Source organism: Oenanthe melanoleuca, chromosome 4, assembly GCF_029582105.1.
Source record: "Oenanthe melanoleuca isolate GR-GAL-2019-014 chromosome 4, OMel1.0, whole genome shotgun sequence".
In the NCBI taxonomy this organism is placed as follows: Eukaryota; Metazoa; Chordata; class Aves; order Passeriformes; family Muscicapidae; genus Oenanthe; species Oenanthe melanoleuca.
In genome coordinates, this window is record NC_079337.1 from 69,439,526 (window position 1) to 69,459,427 (window position 19,902).

General features: G+C 47.5%; 1 protein-coding gene across 1 annotated transcript in view; it reads right to left on the reverse strand.

The window, feature by feature from the left end:
• Nucleotides 1-19,902, reverse strand: part of ATRN (attractin) — a 140,874-nt gene that overhangs the window by 4,819 nt on the left and 116,153 nt on the right. The window contains exons 27-28 of the mRNA XM_056489025.1: nt 13,231-13,338; nt 304-418 (exon numbers count right to left, since the gene is read on the reverse strand). Coding sequence (XP_056345000.1) covers nt 304-418; nt 13,231-13,338 — 223 coding nt within the window. The remainder of the gene's footprint in view (nt 1-303; nt 419-13,230; nt 13,339-19,902) is intronic.

Here is a 19,902-nt window from a genome sequence, read left to right on the forward strand (position 1 = left end):
GTGACAAGTTACCTTCAAAAGTAATTACTGCAAACATGTCTGTTCCTCTTCCCCCCACCCAGCTGTTAATTAAAGCACAGTCCAATATCAAGTGTTCATCCATTAATTGACCTTAGTAATGAACTCAGAGCTCATGCTGGAAGCCAGCAGAGCCCAAACCAGGGAGCCTAAAGTGCCTTGAGCACATCCCAAGCTGAACTGTGGCCACAGCAGCTCCTGTGGGATCAGGAAAGGTGAATCTGTAAGGGTGGGGAAGGAGCACAGAGCTAATTCCAAGGCATCACAGACAAGAGCAATCCTCACCTGACTGTCCTGGTGGTGGGATGCCCCCCAGTCCCCGAGGCAGCCTCACGAACACCGAGAGGACGGCGGCTTTGTTCCCAAAGCAGGGCTCCAGGGCAATGGGCTTTGGAACAGTCTGCAAGGGGAGCAACGAGAGAAAACAAGTGTTCAGCACTGTCTTACACCCTCCCTCTTCCCCCAGCACTGCTTTCCAGCCTGTACAAGCCCCAGGGCATGAGCCACCACCAACCACACTGCTGTGCTGAGTGAATTTCCTGCACACAGCCAGCAAAGCTAAAACCACTGTCAGCAACAATCAAAACACAAGTCATCACAAGGAAACACATTCACTTAATAAAAATCAGGCTATTAAAAAATCAAGCACTACATAAGGCTTGTATTTCTCCCTAAATTCAATAAAAGGAGCAGCTCATGTAATCAGCAGGACTGAGGGTTTTGTTCCACCGACCCCATCAGCAGCAAGTCACTGACACCAGCAATTGGTACTCCGAGTTCTGTTTCCAGCATTTAGCTCCATGTACCACCTTAACAGCACTTTATGCCCTAACACAGTAAAGCACATTTTCCCAAGAACAAAAAGAAGTGTCCAAGGCCAGGTCAGAAGGGGCTTGAAGCAGCCTGGCCCAGTGGAGGGTGTCCTTGTCCATGGCAGGGGTGGAACTGGATGGGCTTTAAGGGCCCTTTCCAGCTGGGATTGTGATAATGGGCAGTCAGCTTTCTGCACCCTGGAGGAGCAGGGGATCCAGTCCCCTCTGTGCCTGTGACCCACTGCACTCCTGTGCAGATTTTACCTGAATGACCAACAGACAACTTCATCAGAAATTAGAAATATGTCATTAGAAAGCCAAAATGCAACAGCCCAGTCCAAAACTCAAATGTGTTCCCACCTGGGCCTGGCCCAAATCCCACACACAAGTACACAGGGTCAGTGCTATTGTGTGAGTGTTCAGCAATGACAGCAGTTTCAGGAGAGTTTTTTCTTTTGCTCCACATCAGCTAAAAAAGCTGGGAAACACTATTTTACCCAATACACTCAGTGCTTTCTGTTTTCTTCTTTAGTATGGAAAATTCTGCTCTGGTGCTAATGAAATAATTAGTGCTTTTTCCACCAGGCATCAAACTACACTGTAATACTCAAATGTTCAACAGAAACTCAATGCAATGTAAGCCATGAAAAAGCCCAAACAGGAGTCAAACATGCTGTTGAATTACTGCTGCTCAATAAAAAGACAAAAGGAGACAACAGCAAGCCAAATGAAACTGAAAACTTTCCACATCTGAGGTTTCCTGCAGTGAGTGCAGCAGGATTTGCTCTGTGCAGGGCAGATAAACTCGGGCTGGGGGATGAAGCTGCAGCCTGGCTGGTTCATGGCAGCAGATTTCTTCATGTCCCCACCCCCAACAAAGGGATCAAACTCAGAGTAAAGCTTTTCCCAGAAGGAAACAAGCACACCCTGGTGCTGTATCCCACAGTGACTCAACTGCCAGAGGTAATGAGAGAACACAGGGAAGGCAACTGCAGGAACAGAGCCCAGACTTCTGCCAGCTGGGTGGCAGCAAGAACTGAACACAAAGTTGATTTTCCTTTGGACAGACTCAAGTATCTCACTTATTGTACTGTTAATAAATCAGCTCTGGTGAATTCCAGAGTTTGGAGGATGGTGCTTGGGTTACAGAGAGCTCTTCTGTTCACCCTCAGCAGAATGGGCAGCAAAGACACACAGAGAAGTGATGGAGGAAAGAGAATGAGGGAGCAGCTGAATAAGAACAGATTATATTTTTAAATACTTTAAAATGTATTTTAATGGATTTAAACAGATTAATGGATTCATGGATTCATGGCTATGGAGATGCTCCCAGGACTGGAGGCCCCCTGCTCTGCAGCCAGGCTGGGAGAGCTGGAAATGCTCCCTGGAGAAGGGAAGCCTCCAGGGAGAGCTCAGAGCCCCTTGCAGGGCCTGGAGGGGCTCCAGGAGAGCTGGAGAGGGGCTGGGGACAAGGGAGGGAGGGACAGGACACAGGGAATGGAGGGACAGGACACAGGGAATGGAGGGACAGGACACAGGGAATGGGGGGACAGGACACAGGGAATGGAGGTACAGGACACAGGGAATGGGGGGACAGGACACAGGGAATGGAGGGACAGGACACAGGGAATGGAGGGACAGGACACTGGGAATGGAGGGACAGGACACTGGGAATGGAGGTACAGGACACAGGGAATGGAGGGACAGGACACAGGGAATGGAGGGACAGGACACTGGGAATGGAGGTACAGGACACAGGGAATGGAGGGACAGGACACAGGGAATGGAGGGACAGGACACTGGGAATGGAGGTACAGGACACAGGGAATGGAGGGACAGGACACAGGGAATGGAGGTACAGGACACAGGGAATGGGGGGACAGGACACAGGGAATGGAGGGACAGGACACAGGGAATGGAGGGACAGGACACTGGGAATGGAGGTACAGGACACAGGGAATGGAGGGACAGGACACAGGGAATGGACACAGGGAATGGATTCCACTGCCAGAGGCAGGGCTGGGTGGGATTTTGGGCAGGAATTGTTCCTGGCACAGGGTGCCCAGAGCAGCTGTGGCTGCCCCTGGACCCCTGGCAGTGCCCAAGGTTGGACACTGGGGCTGGAGCAGTGGGGCAGTGGGAGTGTCCCTGCCAGGGCACACAGTGCAGAGGTGACCTTCAGAGTCCCTCCCAGCCCCTGAGGATGCTCAGCAGCACCCTCACCATCCTCCAGCCAACCTGCAGAAATGGGAGGCTGGAAATTCCCTCAGGGGTGATCAAATCCAGCCCTGCACTAACACAGGCAATGGCATGGAAAAGCACAATTCTCTGCTTTAGGCCTAGTTACACTTTCAGCCTGTGCCATCACCTCTGTGACACCTTTCCAGAGGCTCCCTGGCCTGGATCTCACCACTCTGCCACCAGAAACTTTCTTTTAATCTCAAATATTTCAAACTTCAATTTATTCATCTGTCTGACGTTCTTCTGCACCTTAGTCCTCTCCGTGGGCTTTACCCTGCTGCACATCTCAGTCTTCCTTGGGATCAGCTGAAAGAGAAATGCTCTGAATTCCTTCTCTGAACAAGCACTGCTCCAGCTCTCTAGGAGCCCCTCTCTGCACCTTGCTCTCAGCCCCCAGTGACCTGAGAGCCACTTCAGGCTCTGGCAGTGCCTCTGGTGTGGCAACAATCACTGAGGCTCCTGCACACCATGAAACAGAAAGGAACAGGAGTTGTTCATTACAGGCATGGAGCTGAAGGGACTTGGAGAGGAATTTAGCTCATCCCTCAGCCCCAGGCAAGACCCTCTCTCCTGCTCTGCCCTTTCCAGCTAATGAACCCTGAGTGTGCAGCAGGAACTCTCATTACGAGTCCCTGTGGGCACAATCTTCCCTTTCCATGGAATTTTTATTTTGGTCCTCAAGGTCACACATCTTCCTCCTCTGCTCTCCTGGTTCCACAGCACAGACAGCTGGGCACAGGATGGAACCCTGAGCCTCCTTCCTTCCCTTGTCAACTGCTCAGAAAAGAATCAGAATGGTTTGGGTGGGAAGGGACCTTGAGGTTCATCTCAGGCCCTGCAGTGAGCAGGGACACCTCCCACTGTCCCAGGTGGGACAACCCGCCCTGGGCCTGCCAGGGATCACAGCTCTGGGAAGTCCAGCCCAGCCCTTCCCCACCCTCCCAGGGAACAATTCCTGCCCAAATCCCACCCAGCCCTGCCCCTGGCAGTGGGAGCCATTCCCTGTGTCCTTGTAAAATCTCCTTCTTTCCTGGTGGGCCTTTCAGATACTGAAAGGCTCCAATTAGACCAACCCAAAACCTTTTATTTTCCAGGCTGAACAACCCCCAAAAAACTGGGTTAGTAAAACACTGTTAATATTTCCCTGCGTGGAGAACTTTATTTCTCTCAACCATGCACAGCAAGGATAATGATGCACCCAGACTCTGCCAGGCAGTTGCAAACTAATTTGGAAGGAATTAAGCACAACATCACTTTGCTGCTAAGCTCCATCTTAAAACTAAAAGGAAAAAAATGGCCTATTGTCCATCAAATCCAGCTTTTCCTGAGACAAGCTGCAGTTAATAACAACAAAAACTCTCCTGAAGAATCAAGTCCTGCACATTTATTTTTGACAGCCCCAGCTGAGGCACCTGCTCTCTGAGCTGTGACTCATTGTGCAACTTGTCCCTGAGCAGTGCTGGGGCCAAGAGAGCCAGGAGGGAAGGAGGGAAGGAGGGAATGACTCAGAGCTGGAATGAGGGAGGAATTCTGGGAAGGAAGGTGAGCAGGAGTGAAGGACACTGCAAGGCACAGAGCCTGGGAGCACAGGGCAGAATGGGACATTCCAGCCATGTGACATGTGTCACATCAGATGGGACATTCCAGCAACTTCACAGTGACCTGCACTGCAGGTGCACCCACTGCCAGCCCTGCCCTGCCCTGCTGGGATTTGATGGGACCCAGGAGGTGCCACCAGGGCACAAACCAGCAGCTGCCTGGCCTCAGCAAGTGCAATTCTGGTGGGGAGACCTCAGAAGAGCTCAGGTCTCCTTTCTCTGCCCACTCAAGTGGTTTCTGAGTGCTCTTACCATAAATTATGGAATCCCCAGAGTTGGAGGTGACCCACAAGGATCACCCAGTGCAGCCCCTGCCCTGCTCAGACCCCCCAACAATCCCCTTGTCCATCCCTGGAGAGGTGTCCAAAGGCTCCTCCAGCTCTGGAAGCCTCGTGCCCACTCCTGGGGAGCCTGGGCAGTGCTAGCAGCTTCTGGGGGAAGAAACCTTGCCCTAAAATCCACCTAAAACTCTCCTGAAACAGCTCCATGTCTTCTTTTGTTGCAAATCCAAGCTGCTCTCCTGCAAGAAGATTTTGAGTGGACTTGGAAAGCAGAGATCAGCTGTTAGAGATTGTTCTTAAGGGTAAACTTCAAAAAGAAGCATAAAACAGGTGCATTTCCAAACTCTGTAACAACCTCTATCAGATGCTTAAAACCTGCCTCTGCCAGCAGCTTCCATTGAGAGGTTTTGATAAACCCTCTGCTGAATTACAGAAGTGATTCCTTTTTACTGAAGGCTTAATGGCACAATAAAAGAGACATTATTCAAATCCATTCAAATAAAGTGCATCTCTCAGACACTCAGAGTCCCACCTTGGGAGCAGGCCCAGGGGAGAACAGAGCCTGGTGCTGCAGTGGGTGGTCAGTGTCACGGACAGACCTGGCTGGGCCACCAGCCCCTGCCCTGAGGAACCTCCTGGCCTTAAAGAAATGCAGAAAACTGTGCCTGCAGCACAATGCAGAGACAAATTCATGGAGCTGATCACAGGATCATGGCATGGCTTGAACTGGAAGGGACCTTAAAACTCATCTTAAAGCCACGGCAGGGTCATCTCCACTGTCCCACTGCTCCAGCCCAGTGTCCAGTCTGGCCTTGGGCACTGCCAGGATCCAGGGGCAGCTACAGCTGCTCTGGGCACCCTGTGCCAGGAACAATTCCTGCCCAAATCCCACCCAGCCCTGCCTCAGGCAGTGGGAGCCATTCCCTGTGTCCTGTCCCTCCATTCCCTGTGTCCTGTCCCCTCCATTCCCTGTGTCCTGTCCCTCCAGGCCTTGTCCCCAGCCCCTCTCCAGCTCTCCTGGAGCCCCTCCAGGCCCTGCCAGGGGCTCTGAGCTCTCCCTGGAGCCTTCCCTTCTCCAGGGAACATTCCCAGCTCTCCCAGCCTGGCTGCAGAGCAGCTCTGCAGGTGGGGTCTCACTGGGGGCACAGGGACAGGATCTCCCCTCCCCTGCCCCAGACAACCTGAACCCTTCCCTGCACGGGACTGTCCGTGCTCCTCCTCAGCAGCAGAGCAACAATCATGGAAATGATGGGGAAGATCCCAACAACTCCAAGAACTAGAATGGTACAAATGCCAAACAAGCAGCAAAAAGCCAGGCAAGCCTCTTAGCCTGGTGCTGGGTGGAGTGCAGGTAATCCCTGAGTGCTGACCTTGCTCCAGAGGCACTGACAGCTGCTCTCAGCTCCTTCCCACAGATGCTTTTACTGGCCCAAACCAGCTCTAAATAGCCCACTAATTCCAGTTGTTTCTGAATTCTGATGCCTATTTAGCATGCATAAAGTATAAGCCATTACAGACATAAACAGCAGTAAGAGACATTTTAGGTGATTTAATCAGTCCAGCCTCTCCAGCAGCATTTTCCAGGAACAGGGCATTTCCCAGGAATTTGTCTGGGCTATTTCTAGGTGACCCAGGTGTGGATACACCACCTTGTGGATACCCTTGGGAGTCCATTTCACAGGCAAATACTTTCCCCAATAGCCTGAATTGTGTGATGCTCAACCTAAACATTTTTATTCCATCTCATTATTTCTATTTACGCTGCTTTTACTTGACAAATTCAAAAAGGTAATAAAGTGTCACATAAAACTAATGGCTAGAACAATAAATATTCTGTGTAATTTCACAAACACACCATCAGTTTTATTTAGATTCTGTGATACACTGCCAGCATATTGCATTTCAAGATATATTTTGAAAAAAAAACATAGAGAATTTTTTTTCCTTAACAAGAAAACATGTTTCTGTGGTTTGAACAAATAAGTCTTACATGGTTTTCAATTTCCAGGAAGGAAATTAAAATAAAGGAAAAATCTTACAGTGGTGGATGAGAAAAGGAACATTACCCAAGCAGTTCAGTTTTATTATTTGATTCCACTTTTCAGGTGATTTCACTCTGTATAAAAAGGGTCAAATTCCATTTGCAAGTTTTTAAATTGTGCCATTTAAAGCTGAGTGAACATTTGCAAAACAAGTTACAAGCAATTTCCTATTAAAAATAGATTATTAAGCTTTAAAACTCATATTCTCAGGGTAATATGTGTGTCCTGCGAGATAGAGATGAATGAACTTCCAGCAATGATTCACAGAAAATGAGTTTAGATTAAAAATTTACATTTACCTTCTCCCTGATATCTACCCTGGAATTTTGGAGAGGCTGGGGAATGAACTGCCTTGGTCCCAAAACCGGGTGGTTGCATGAGAGAACCTACACAAAAGCCACGCTCAGCCCCTGAGGTGGATGGTAGCCTGGAACGGAGAGCACAGAGCTGAGCACCCACACCTGCAGCCCTGCCCCAGCCCCAGCCCCAGCTCTGTCCCCTCTTTAACCACTGCTCTGGGTGCTCCTGTCCCTCAGCAGCCCCCAGCCACCAGCTGGGGCCAACAGCAGCGTTTTGTCAATTTGGATCTCCAAAGCAGCTCCCCAGAAGTGACCAAATCTCACATCACAGTCTGAGCTGGGCCACTCCTGGGTGCCACCACTCATCCTCTCCTGCAGCTCCCAGCCCCAGGGAGGGGATGGATGAGTCATGGGCAGCAATCTGGGAGATCTGTCTGTGCAGATGGCCAGTGCTGGGCATTTATTTTGATTTTGTACAGGTGAAGAGGCACCTAAAAGAAGACTTTTACAGTTCTTTTCAAGTACTCAGTTGTTTTTTGCACAGGAAAATGGAGAAGAAAAGAAACCCAATGAAATGGGACAATTGGATAAAGACTGCAAACACAACACACAAAACAACTACTTGGCATAAATGAATGCAAATAAGTCCTTGATAATACTGTTGAGAAGCTGCTGGTGTTATTAGTACTTCAATCAGAGAGATGCTCGTTAGAGGGAAAAAAATGCTTAGAAAATCCTTCTCCTGTGGGAAGCTTCATGCTCCCTCCTCTCCTTCCAGCAAATTCCTCCTTATCAGCTAAAATCAGCGTCCAACCTGCGGAAATGTTTACAGTCCTCAAATCTAAAACTAGTTAAAAATCACTTATCAGCCAAATGTTCCCTAAATACAGGGCAGGCTTAAAGATATGACTGCTGATCTCATGACAGCTCCTTTCCAAGTATCTATATTTGGTATTATATTAGGGAGTAGTAAAAACTTTTCCCCTGGTTTTTTCCCCCTAGTTTTGCAATAGAAATCAAAACAAGACACTGGGCACTTGTTTACTGGAAATAATTCATTAGGTGAAGGTTTTATGGATTATTTTTGTTGATGTTTTGGTAGGAGGTATCACAGCCTGCCTACATGGAATTCTAGTGCAGCTAATCCTCTTCACACACCTCAGCTGCCCAGGAGACACTCCTTTGCTACCACTGGCATTCCCTCAAAGGGGAGCCCACACTTTTCCATGCCCTAAAAGTGGCCAACACAAGAGGAATAAACACCAAACAAAGTGCAAGCTGGGGTGTCCTCCCTGAGTGCTCCTCTGTCACCTCCATGCTCCAGGAGGAAGGCTCCAGAGTGGAAGTGGTTTTGCCAAAGACAGAGAGACAGCTACACATGGATAGCCTTGGAATTCCTAATGTTAATGTATGGAAAAGCTCCTAGAACCAGGAAATGCCAGAAAGCCCAGAAATAAGACTCCAGAAATTAAACTGCCTTTCCAAAGGCAAGAAGAGAAACCCAGAGCTTACCTTAGCCAGGTCAGGCAGAATCACTCTGGCCTCACAGGCTGCATGTGATCCACCTCCAGCAACTGCCAGAGCAGATCAAGATTATTCAGTTTGTTTCCCCCATCCCTCAATTTAATTCCCTTCCTGCAACTATTACCCTTCTGAGGATAAGAATGACTTTCAGCCTATTTACATCATCCTTGAAAAACCCTAAGCTGCTCTGTCCCCCTCTACCACATCTTGATCAGACAAGAAGAAAGTGGTTCAAGTTGCACCTCAGGAGGCTGAGACTGGATATTAGGGAAACCTTCTTCATGGAAAGAGTTGTAAAGCACTGGCACAGGGAAATGGGCATCAGCATCCCTGGAACTGCTCAGAAACCTTCTGGCTGTGGTAGCTGCAGACAGTTTCATGGTGAACATGGGGGTGGTGCTGTGTTCATGAATGCACATGGTGATTTAAAGGCCTTTTCCAGCCTCACCATTCCATGCTTTGACACAGCCTGGTCATTTGTGGCTTTTGCACATCCCCCTCAGGCCTGCCCTCCTTCCCAACCCAGCCCTGCACAGGACCCCAGCCTCAGCCACTGCAGCTGTCCTTGCCATGCTTGCACTAACTGCAGCTGAGCAGCTTGGGAGAGGTCACAAAAGCTGGTCCATCACCAACCTGATGGACCAGGAGCAGGTCAGACATGTGGGAAGTGAAGGGGAAAGTGAGTCATCAAGGGAGACAACCAGAACAGGATAAAAGCTGGAAAAATCATCAGTTCCTTGGCCTTTAGTTCTTACTGAACTCCAGCTGCATGAAACAGCCCAAAATCAAGCTACATGTCAAAATTAAGATGAATTCACCCTGCAGAAGTGCTGGAGCTGGCAGATGCTTCACTTCAAATACTTCCTTACCCTGCAGCTTCCCCAAGCCCTGCACCCAGTGGCACAGGACTTACTACTCATTTCTCTGCTCCTTTACTGCAACTTCATCGCTACTTAAAAGGAATTTAACAAGGGCATCACTCAGATGCAAAATACAAATAGACTGAAAATATATTAATTAATCTGTGGTACCCCCTACCCACTCCCAAATCAGCTCATCACTTTAGCTCTGCACTTCTTGAACAGATGGGATCTTCTGGCAGCCTTTAAACCACTCAAAAGCACTTTCTCTCATAACAAAGCAAACTAATTACTAGAGTAAGATGCTATTTCCCATCTATTTATCTGCTATTTTTAAGGAATTAGCTCGCTGTCTGATTCAGGATTTGCAGTGAAGCCCTCAAACAGCAGAATTAAAGGCACATTGGTACAATGGTACAGAACACAATAAATGAACTTCTCAAGGATTTTGCTCACCAAATGCTTCTCCCTTTCCCTTTCTAAGCATCATGGATGCAAAGATCATCAACACTTAGCACTGTGCTGGATCCCTGAACACAGTACAGCAAAGACTGCTCCAGCTCTGCTCTAGGAGATTCCAAAATAATTTTTTTTCCAACTTGAGGATAATTTTTTCCCAATGCAACCATTTTCTTGATGACCCTGTAAGTGCTTTGCTCAACCTCAGTACTTGCTTGCTAGGCTGTGCATGTTTTTTCCAAGGTAACTTCTTGCCTTTAGCAACTTCAAGATACGTGGAAATCAATGTCAAAATTATAAACTTCCCGAATTCTTTTGGGAAAGCTTCTAAACCTGGCTGCAGAGGATTACAAGGCTTAGATTAATCCGATAACAAGCCCTAAAACAGCCTGAGCTACAGCAATACCATCTCAGACTCCTGGATGAGTCCCAGGCACCCAAGGAAGTTACACATTCTTAGGAAAATATTGCAATATTCAGCACCTCTGAACACACAAAGAGCTGCAGAGAGAAGCCAACAGATTTTGTAATAACTAAGCAAATTTAGTAGTAGATTTGTAATTCAGTGGGTATTTGTGGAGTGGCAAATAAACCAAAGCAGCTAGTTACATGCTGCCTAGCTGCAGCCTCTAATAGCAATTGCTTCCCTGCAGGTAAATCACTTTCTATTACTCCCAAGTACCCCAGGAAAACTACTAATTGAAAGCACAGTTCTAATACTGTCCAGCTGGAAAACATTAGCTTAGGATGGAACTAGCTTGACACTGGCTGCCAACTGGCTATGGACAATGGAATAGGAAATTAATCTTTTGCAGACAAGATATTCCATTTTCCACTTCTCCTTTGTAACCTTCAAATCAGCTTGTCATTAACCAATGGCTTGGATTCCCACGGGGGAAGAAAACCATCACTGAATTCATGATAATGCAAGCCTGGCTTTCCTGCATTCAAATGGAGACTCAAATTTTGACACAGTGGATGGCAGAGGAACTGGAGAGTGGATACAACAGCCAGTACCACAGTAACATTTCCTCTTTTCTTGGCTAAGAGTTAAAGAACAGCCAGACCACAAAGCAACCACAAAGAAAAGCACAGTTACCCAGTTCTGTATCTCCCCAGCCCATCTTCCTGCAGCTCCCTCCTGCCAAGAGCTTTTTCCCATGCAGGTGCAAAAGAGATGAAGAGAAAAACCCAAGCTGCTGGCTAGTGTTAAACCACAGCACCCCACAGATACTCAGACTGGTTTTTCATTTCTATTTAAACTCATTTCCTTGCAGTGACCAACAGGTCAGACCCTCTCAGAAACATCATTCCAACCCACAACCTTCCCGAGCCTCCTCCCCTTTCATGAAACACCCTGGCCTTTTATGACTACTTTGATTCCCTACCCAGTTCTCCAAGATGAGAAAGCCCCACACAAGCCCCATAAACCCTAGTAACTCTCCCTGTCACTCTCCTAGAAGCCCCCTTGTGCACCCACACCTGCAGCAGATGGCAGCAGGGTCCTGCCCATGGCAGGTACTTGGAACAGGATGAGCTTTAAGCTCCTTCCAACCCAAAACACTGACCTGATGATTTTATGAACTGACCCACTGGCACAGCACTTCAGGTGCATGTTCATCTGCTCAGCTCCAGGTGCTGCACAGGGCTTGTGCCACTGCAGGGACCAGACCATCTCACTGGTGCCAGGGCAGGGCTGCAGCCCCCATCCCTGAGGGATGTAAAGCCCTGTCTTGGGGCACTTGGGGACATGGGCAGTGCTGGCCCTGACACTGCTGGGGGAGTGCTTGGACTCAATGGTCTTAGAGGGATTTTCCAACCTTAACTATTCTGGGATTCAATATATTGAAAAGCTGCTTCTGCACAGTGTCCACCCAGAACATGGTGCACAACACCAATAAAGTGGACAAGTATTAAAACCTTCCAAGACAGACCATATTTACACATAAATGAGGAAGAGCTAATGCTATACAGGCAACCTTAATGGTGGCATTTCCTGATACTAAGGCCAAGAGTTAAAAATGATTACTCACCAAATAGAAGTTTTGGGGTCAGAATGATTTCATGTGCTAATAATTAAAATACATGTATTTAAAAAAAAAGAAAAAAAAAAAAAGAAAAAAAAAGAACTAGTTCTCTTGTTATATAGTAAGGAAATGTGAGAAGCTCAGTGCCTGGACTAATCATAAATCTCAGAATGGTTTGGGTGGGAAGGGACATTAAAGCCCACCCAGTGCCACCCCTGCCATGGCAGGGACCCCTCCCACTGTTCCAGCTGCTCCCAGTGCCCAGCCTGGCCTTGGGCACTGCCAGGATCCAGGGGCAGCCACAGCTGTGCCAGGGCCTCACACTCTCCAGGGAGGAATTTCTTCTCAACATCTAACCCACGTCCACCCTTGTTAACCTTAAGGCCTAATGAGAAAAACTTCCAAAAAACTCCAGTCTAAATAAAATAAAACAATTCAGTTGCCTTAGATGAGAAAGAACAATAATCACTGTTCTCAGGTTATTAATTTTTCTTTTTGTATAAAAGTTTGTTCTGGTCAAAGCATCACATCTTTTTTCTTTGAATTAATTAATCACCTGTTGAATATGCTTTTACTAAAAATTCAATGTGTTGTGTGTAAGAATGTACCAGCCTAGTGTATGACAATGATTTCTTCATGCTCCTATTTGCTAATCACAAGATATACTGGAATATATATTTTAAATCAGAAATATGTTAACATAATCACAGAACACAGACATGATTATATTCACATTTGTTTTGAGATATCACAAAAAAGGGTTTCTATTTGCAGCACCTACAACTATTTCCAGCCCAGTGTTCTCTGGTGTAAAGCTGAATTCTTCTCTATTTCAAAAACTGATAGGCAAACCCAACAGTTGAAACTCAGCATTAGTGTAACTTCAGTCTGAACCAGCCCCAAAGTTACAAGTGAATATCTGAAGGGATAAAGGAAATTAAAATGGCCCTGCTGGACCTCCTGGTTTACAGCTTCTTGTAGGTGCATCAAACACCGAGAGTTTTTGGGACTGTGTGTTCATGTGCCTGGTGAATGGGGGTGAGCAGCCTCCTGCAGCCCCAGCTCTCACCTTTATGCTCCCCCCGATGAGATCCGGGGGCTCCTCGTCCGTTTCCAAGGCGACGTTGATGGAGGCGAAGGGGCGACTCGCCATCTGTTGCATCTCACGCAGCAGTTGCTAATTTATCAAACAGAAAAATATTATCATCACATTGTTCCCACACAAAGATGAAAGACAAATGGATCTAAAGGGCTTTGCCCAATAGAAAGGGACATGAATGAATATGGAAAAATAACCCCCAGGGGTTTATCGGCCTTAAGAAGACAGATAATGGAAATATTCACATTATTACCATTTAACAAGTTATTGGAAGTAAAGCTGAATGCACAACGTGAGCCTGACACATCTGGGAGGGAAAACCATTTGACTGAGCATCCATAAAGCAGTTATTTATTTTTTAAGCTGTTGTTTGTCATCACCTGCCTGATTCCCACTCCACAGGATTTGTGGGAATCATTTCAAAATTAAACTACCAGCAGTATGGAACCACTGTAAGAATGAAGTTGCTATTTTTTATAACAGCACCAGCAAAATGCTGTCAGGCTTCTATTGAATAATCCCCTTTTTTATTGTTTCCTTGCTGAATACAGAAAATGGCAAACATGTCCTTATTGCAAAATGTTTTATTAAAATAAAAAACCTTTTCCTGGGCAAATCCCCAGAAGCCCTCATGACACAAGACATCTCTTTATTGTGCTCTTAAGCACTTCTAAGCATTACAATGCCTCTTCCCCTCTTTTAACACATAAAAAACAGACACTTTCTGCTCAGCTGGGCTGGAAACAGCATTTGGGTTTTGGCTGAGCTGTGGACACGCTCCTTTTGGCTCCAGTGACTAATCTCTAACAGTGACAGCACAGCCTGCAAGGGGAGCAGAACCAGAATTCCCTACAGCAAGGGGTCCAGTGGGACTCGGTGTCTCTGTTAAATAAGGGAAGAGGCAAACACTTTGTGCAGCATGAGAAAACCTCAAATGCAGAAACTGCCCAAAGCTCTCCCACAGCTTCACACATTTACCATCACTACTGATGACAGCAATACCAGTTATGCTCTATTTTTAAGCTGGACTGAGGCACCATCAAATGCTCTCTAGAATGCCACCATTGCCACCTGCATTTTGCCATTCATTCTGGGCAATCTGACACTCCCAGCCCAAACTGACCATTTATAGCACTCAAAAAGCACTACAGAAACCCCACAAAATGCATCATGCCCCAAATATCCCCCATGCAGCACAGAAGGTGAAGTGAAGGAGCCACTGTCCAGCAACATTGCTTGGACAGAACTAATTCAGAGCATCACTGAATCCAGAATGGTTTGGATTGGAGAGGACCTCAGGGATCATCCCCTAAATTCCAGCCCCTACCCGGGCTCAGGCCCTGCCCGTGGCTCTGGTGCCACTCCTGGGCCATGGAGCAGAGCCTGGGACTGCCCAGCTCCTCCCTGCACACAGGGACAGACAGACAGACAGACAGGGACAGACACGGACAGCCACAGACACCCAGGGACGAACAGGGATACCCAGGGACAGCCTGGGACACCCAGGGATACCCAGGGACAGACTGGGACAGCCAGGGACAGACTGGGACACCCAGGGACAGACTGGGACAGCCATAGACAGCCAGCTCCTTGTGTCACTGGGAGCTGCTGGGAACCCTCCACCCCTCACCCAAACCACTGGCGAACCAAACTCTGGGCCCAGGACAGAGCCCTGGGGACACCACTGGATCATGCCTCCAACTAGACCCTGTGCCACTGATTACCACCCTCTGGGAACCTTTATGGTCTTTGCTTTGCCCAGTCACCTATAATGTTGAGACTTTTTCAGTGCAGAAAACTAGAGGACTCTCTGTAACTTGGGGGTGCAGGCAAGACATGATGAGGTCGATGCAGAAAAGCTTGGGAGGGGGATGAGCTTCTATGGTTCTCAGTCTGGATAAAAAAATGGTAAAATTTTACTGCCATAAAAGGCATGTGATAAAGTTTTCCTTAATTTTTGAAAGAAAAAAAAAAGGGGAGAAAAAAGGCATTTTGAGCAGATTGTAGATACTGTCACGAAGCAAAAGCCCAACAAATCCACAGAAATGGAGTGTTGATAAGCAAACTTGTGTATAACTCACACTTGGGGAGAAGGACACCAGGACTGCTCGGGTATTTAAAGACACCAGCAGATTGCAGACAAGGCAAGTGTGAAACAGATTGCTGGGTTGTTGTTCCTGTAATTGTCCCCTTCAGCTATCACAGACTGCTTTGTTTAATGGCTATAAAATCAATGAACAAGCTGTCCTGATGAAGATGTCCAAGAGACTGACGAACTAAAAGCTATTAGTTCTTCAAAGGAAGTTATTTTACTAAAGAAAATGTGCAATTTGGCAACATGACTCTTACTGAAGTCAAAAGTAGCTTTAAGAGTAAAGAATCACAGAATGGTTTGGAATGGAAGGGATCCCAAAGCTCATCCAGCCCCACCCCTGCCATGGCAGGGACACTCCCACTGCTCCAGCCCCAGTGTCCAGCCTGGCCTTGGGCACTGCCAGGGATCAGGGGCAGCCACAGCTGCTCTGGGCACCCTGTGCCAGGAACAATTCCTGCCCAAATCCCACCCAGCCCTGCCTCTGGCAGTGGGAGCCATTCCCAGTGTCCTGTCCCCTCAATCCCTGTGTCCTGTCCCTCCATTCCCTGTGTCCTGTCCCTCCATTTCCTGTGTCCTGTCCCTCCAGGCCTTGTCCCCAGCCCCTCTCCAGCTCTCCTGGAGCCCCTCCAGGCCCTGCAAGGGGCTCTGAGCTCTCCCTGGAGCCTTCCCTTCTCCAGAGAACATTCCCAGCTCTCCCAGCCTGGCTCCAGAATCCTGGCAGCATTTCCATGACCTGCTCTGGACTCTCTGCAGCAGCTCCACGTCCTCCTGAATTTGGGATGCAGGGCTGGGGCAGCTCTGCAGGTGGGGTCTCACCTGAGCATAAACATCCCCAAAACAGGTGAAATCAGAGGTCCAGGATGAAACCAAAGCAGCAAATGCCTAAGGGAACATAATTTTCCTAGCAACAGCTTCTGGTATAGCACAAATCATGTTACAAATTTTCCCCTAAAATTAAGAACTAATTTAAGAAATAATTGTTCTGTAACTTGAATGTCACTGTCTCCCCCAAGGCTTGCACCATGCCTGTTTAACCCAGACACATATCTATCCTTCAATATTTGTTTGGTGTGTCAAAATTTTAATTAAAAGATTTTATGATGCTGTAAGAGAGCAATTGTGACTTTTCCCCAGTCAAGAGGCTGAGCACAGCTGTACAAGTCAGCAGCTGTTAACATCTAGACACTGCAGAACCTGCCTTCCCCTCACTAATGATGGGCTTTCTGAGGGTTCAGACAATGAACCCCAATACTCTTTCAAGCCAACCCTGGTTTTCCAGATGATATGATTAATAGGACAGCCTGGGAATATTTTAAATCACTTAGGCCCAAAGAGGATTTTAAAGGCAAAGTGTTTGACAGCCTTACAAAGAAATCACATCAAAAAGCCTGTCCTGGAATACACCTCTGGCCTTTAATATTTAAATAACTGCAAGCTGTGAGAATGCACACAACTTTCATTTGCATTGTTTGACTTTTTTCCCGTTTCACAGAATTATGGAATGGTTTGGGTTGGGAGACACCTTAAAGACCATCTTGTTCCACCCTCCACTAGACCAGGCTGCTCCAAGCCCAGCCCACCCCAGCCTGGACCCTTTCAAAAAGGTGATCCCTATCAGGAATATTTTTAATTCACACACATTGAGTAATGGACAGCCTAAAATGAAGAGTGTGTTACTGATGGGAGACAAAGCTCCTGAGGAAGTGGGGACAGCCTTGGCAGGCAGAGTGCAGGCTCCCACAGAGAAGACAAACAGCTATTCAGGTTACCAGGTTAATTGACTAATATAACCTGTGTTTCCTGACAGGAAAAGCCTGGACATTTTACTCCCACCATAACCCAGCCACAAGGCTCTGCACAGCCATCCTGCAGACACTGCTCCTGGGCACAGGCTCCAGCTTGGGGATGGGGCTTGGTATTTTCAGCCATGAAACAGCAATGATTTTTCCAGAAGAAAGTCACATATTCTGGATTTTATGTGCTCATTATGAATAATGGCCTTAAAAATAAGCTTATCAAAACAGTGACCTGGAACTCATAAGGAACTACTGTATCTACACGAGCAATTTGTCTCTTTTTCTTTTTCTTTTTTTTTTCTTTTTTTTTTTTTTTTTTTTTTTTTTTTTAAGAAGGAAAACAGACCAGGAAGGAAAGCAGCAGGAGCTCGAGGAGGACAGTAGTGAGGCCCTGGAACAGGAGCCCAGAGCAGCTGTGGCTGTCCCTGATCCCTGACAGTGCCCAAGGCCAGGCTGGACACTGGGGCTGGAGCAATGGGACAGTGGGAGTGTCCCTGCCGTGGCAGTGGGGACAAAATGGATTTAAGGTCCCTTACAAACCAAGCCATTCCATGATTCTAAACCCATGGGTGTGTTCAGTGAGCAGTGGCATGACTGAGCTTTCATTTTAATGGAAGGTAAAAGCAAGCAGGGTCCCAGGGGAAGGGGAGGAAATTCCCCAGACAGGAGCACTCAGGCAGCCTGGGCATGTCTGCTGCTGTGGCTGATCCAGCTGGAGCAGCTAACCTCAGCAAGAGTGCCAGGAAAGGCCTACAGTGGGTTTTGCCCCAGGAAATTTGTAGCTCTAATTTTTCAAGGTATTTCTGAAATTCAGTATTTATGGACCCACTGGTTGCTCTTTTTAGAAGTACAGCTACTGTGAGCATTCTGAGGACATCCATTTGGTTTGAGAAGAACATTTGCTGAAGACATTCCAACAGAGCAAGTCACATGTTTCTTTACTTTGAAAACCCTCCAAATCCATGGAGTCCAGCCATGAACTGAACACTTCCAAGGCACCACTAACCCACGTGCCCAAGTGTCACATCTGCACAGCTTTTAAATCCCTCCAGGAGCAGGGACTCCACCACTGCCCTGGGCAGCTGTGCCAGGACTGGAAAACCCTTTCCTTATATCCACCCTAAACCTCTCCTGGCACAGCTTGAGACCATTTCCTCTCATCCTGATGAGATGAGTACTACTAGAAGTAACCTTGAATATTCGTATGACAACCCTCAAGGCTGCAATGAATTTTAGATGGTTCCTGAAAACTCCAGTTACGACCAAGCCCCCACTGAACCAGGTCTCTGATCCTGGAGTTCTGTGCCACCATAGAAAACATCAAGCTCCACTCTGTCATGAACAAGCAAAATCATGCCCTGTTCTCTACAGCCAACTTTAAAAGCCAGGAGACTCCAAAATAAGCTGTGTGTTCTAAGCCAAGCCCTGCCAGTACTGCACAGATGAACTGGCCCACGGGGCTAAAACCAGAGCCCTCACAAAGCACACTGAGTCTGCAGCAAGTCCCAGCTCCAGTGGCACAGCAAGGGGAGAAGGATAAAAAAAATGGAGATGATGAGAGGGATGGAACACCTATGAATGAAGGCTGAAGTAGTTGGGGTTGCTCAGACTGGCATTTTGAGCTTATTCCTGCAAATCCTTTTCCTTCAAGGGCTCCATTTGAATTCAGCAGGCAGCATGCCCATTTATGCACAAATAACTGTTCCTGTGTGCACAGAAACTATCAACACCCTATTTTCAGGCATGATTAACTCAGCTGGGAGGACACGTCCCAGACTCACCTGCAATAACATCTCCCAAAAGTGCAGCCTGCAGGCTGCTGACAGTCAGTGTCAACAGGGGACACAGCCTCAGGGGCTCCAAGGACCAGGGGAAGGTTCCAGCCCTGCTGGCAGCAGCAGCAGCAGCAGCTTGATGGAGCTGCCTGTCTGCAGGAGCCATGGCTGCTTTGGGCTGGAAGAGACCATAAAACCATCTGATTCCAGCCTGCCATGGCAGGGACACCTCCACTGTCCCTTTGCTCCAGCCCAGTGTCCAGCCTGGCCTTGGGTACTGCCCTGTGCCAGGAACAATTCCTGCCCAAATCCCACCCAACCCTGCCTCTGGCAGTGGGAGCCATTCCCTGTGTCTGTCCCTCCATTCCCAGTGTCCTGTCCCTCCATTCCCAGTGTCCTGTCCCTCCAGGCCTTGTCCCCAGCCCCTCTCCAGCTCTCCTGGAGCCCCTCCAGGCCCTGCCAGGGGCTCTGAGCTCTCCCTGGAGCCTTCCCTTCTCCAGGGAACATTCCCAGCTCTCCCAGCCTGGCTCCATAGGAGAATGACTGTACATTACTGAAGTAACATACAGATCCTCCTGTAGCAACATTTGCTTGATGTCATCATAACTTGGTGACCTTGGGGGAAAAGGAGTTACCTTCCAAAATAAAAATTGGCATCAGCAAAAACTAAACATACAAGCCATAAATATTCCATGAAGATGAGTCACAAATGTCTCAGAACTAAGTGATTTAAAGTATTTAACTACAATTACACTAACTACCATATAAGTCAACAAACAAACAATTTTCTCTGACGCTTTCATCATCACTGAAAATTAAGTTTTTAAGCCCCTAGAGCAGTGCACATATTAATGTTAGCTAATTAGTTTTGTAACTGACTTTGCAGGCTATGTTGAAAGAGAGAGGAGGAAAGAATTAATGTTCAAATCCTTCTCAAATGGCATTTCCACACTTCAAAACTATAACAAACCAGAAA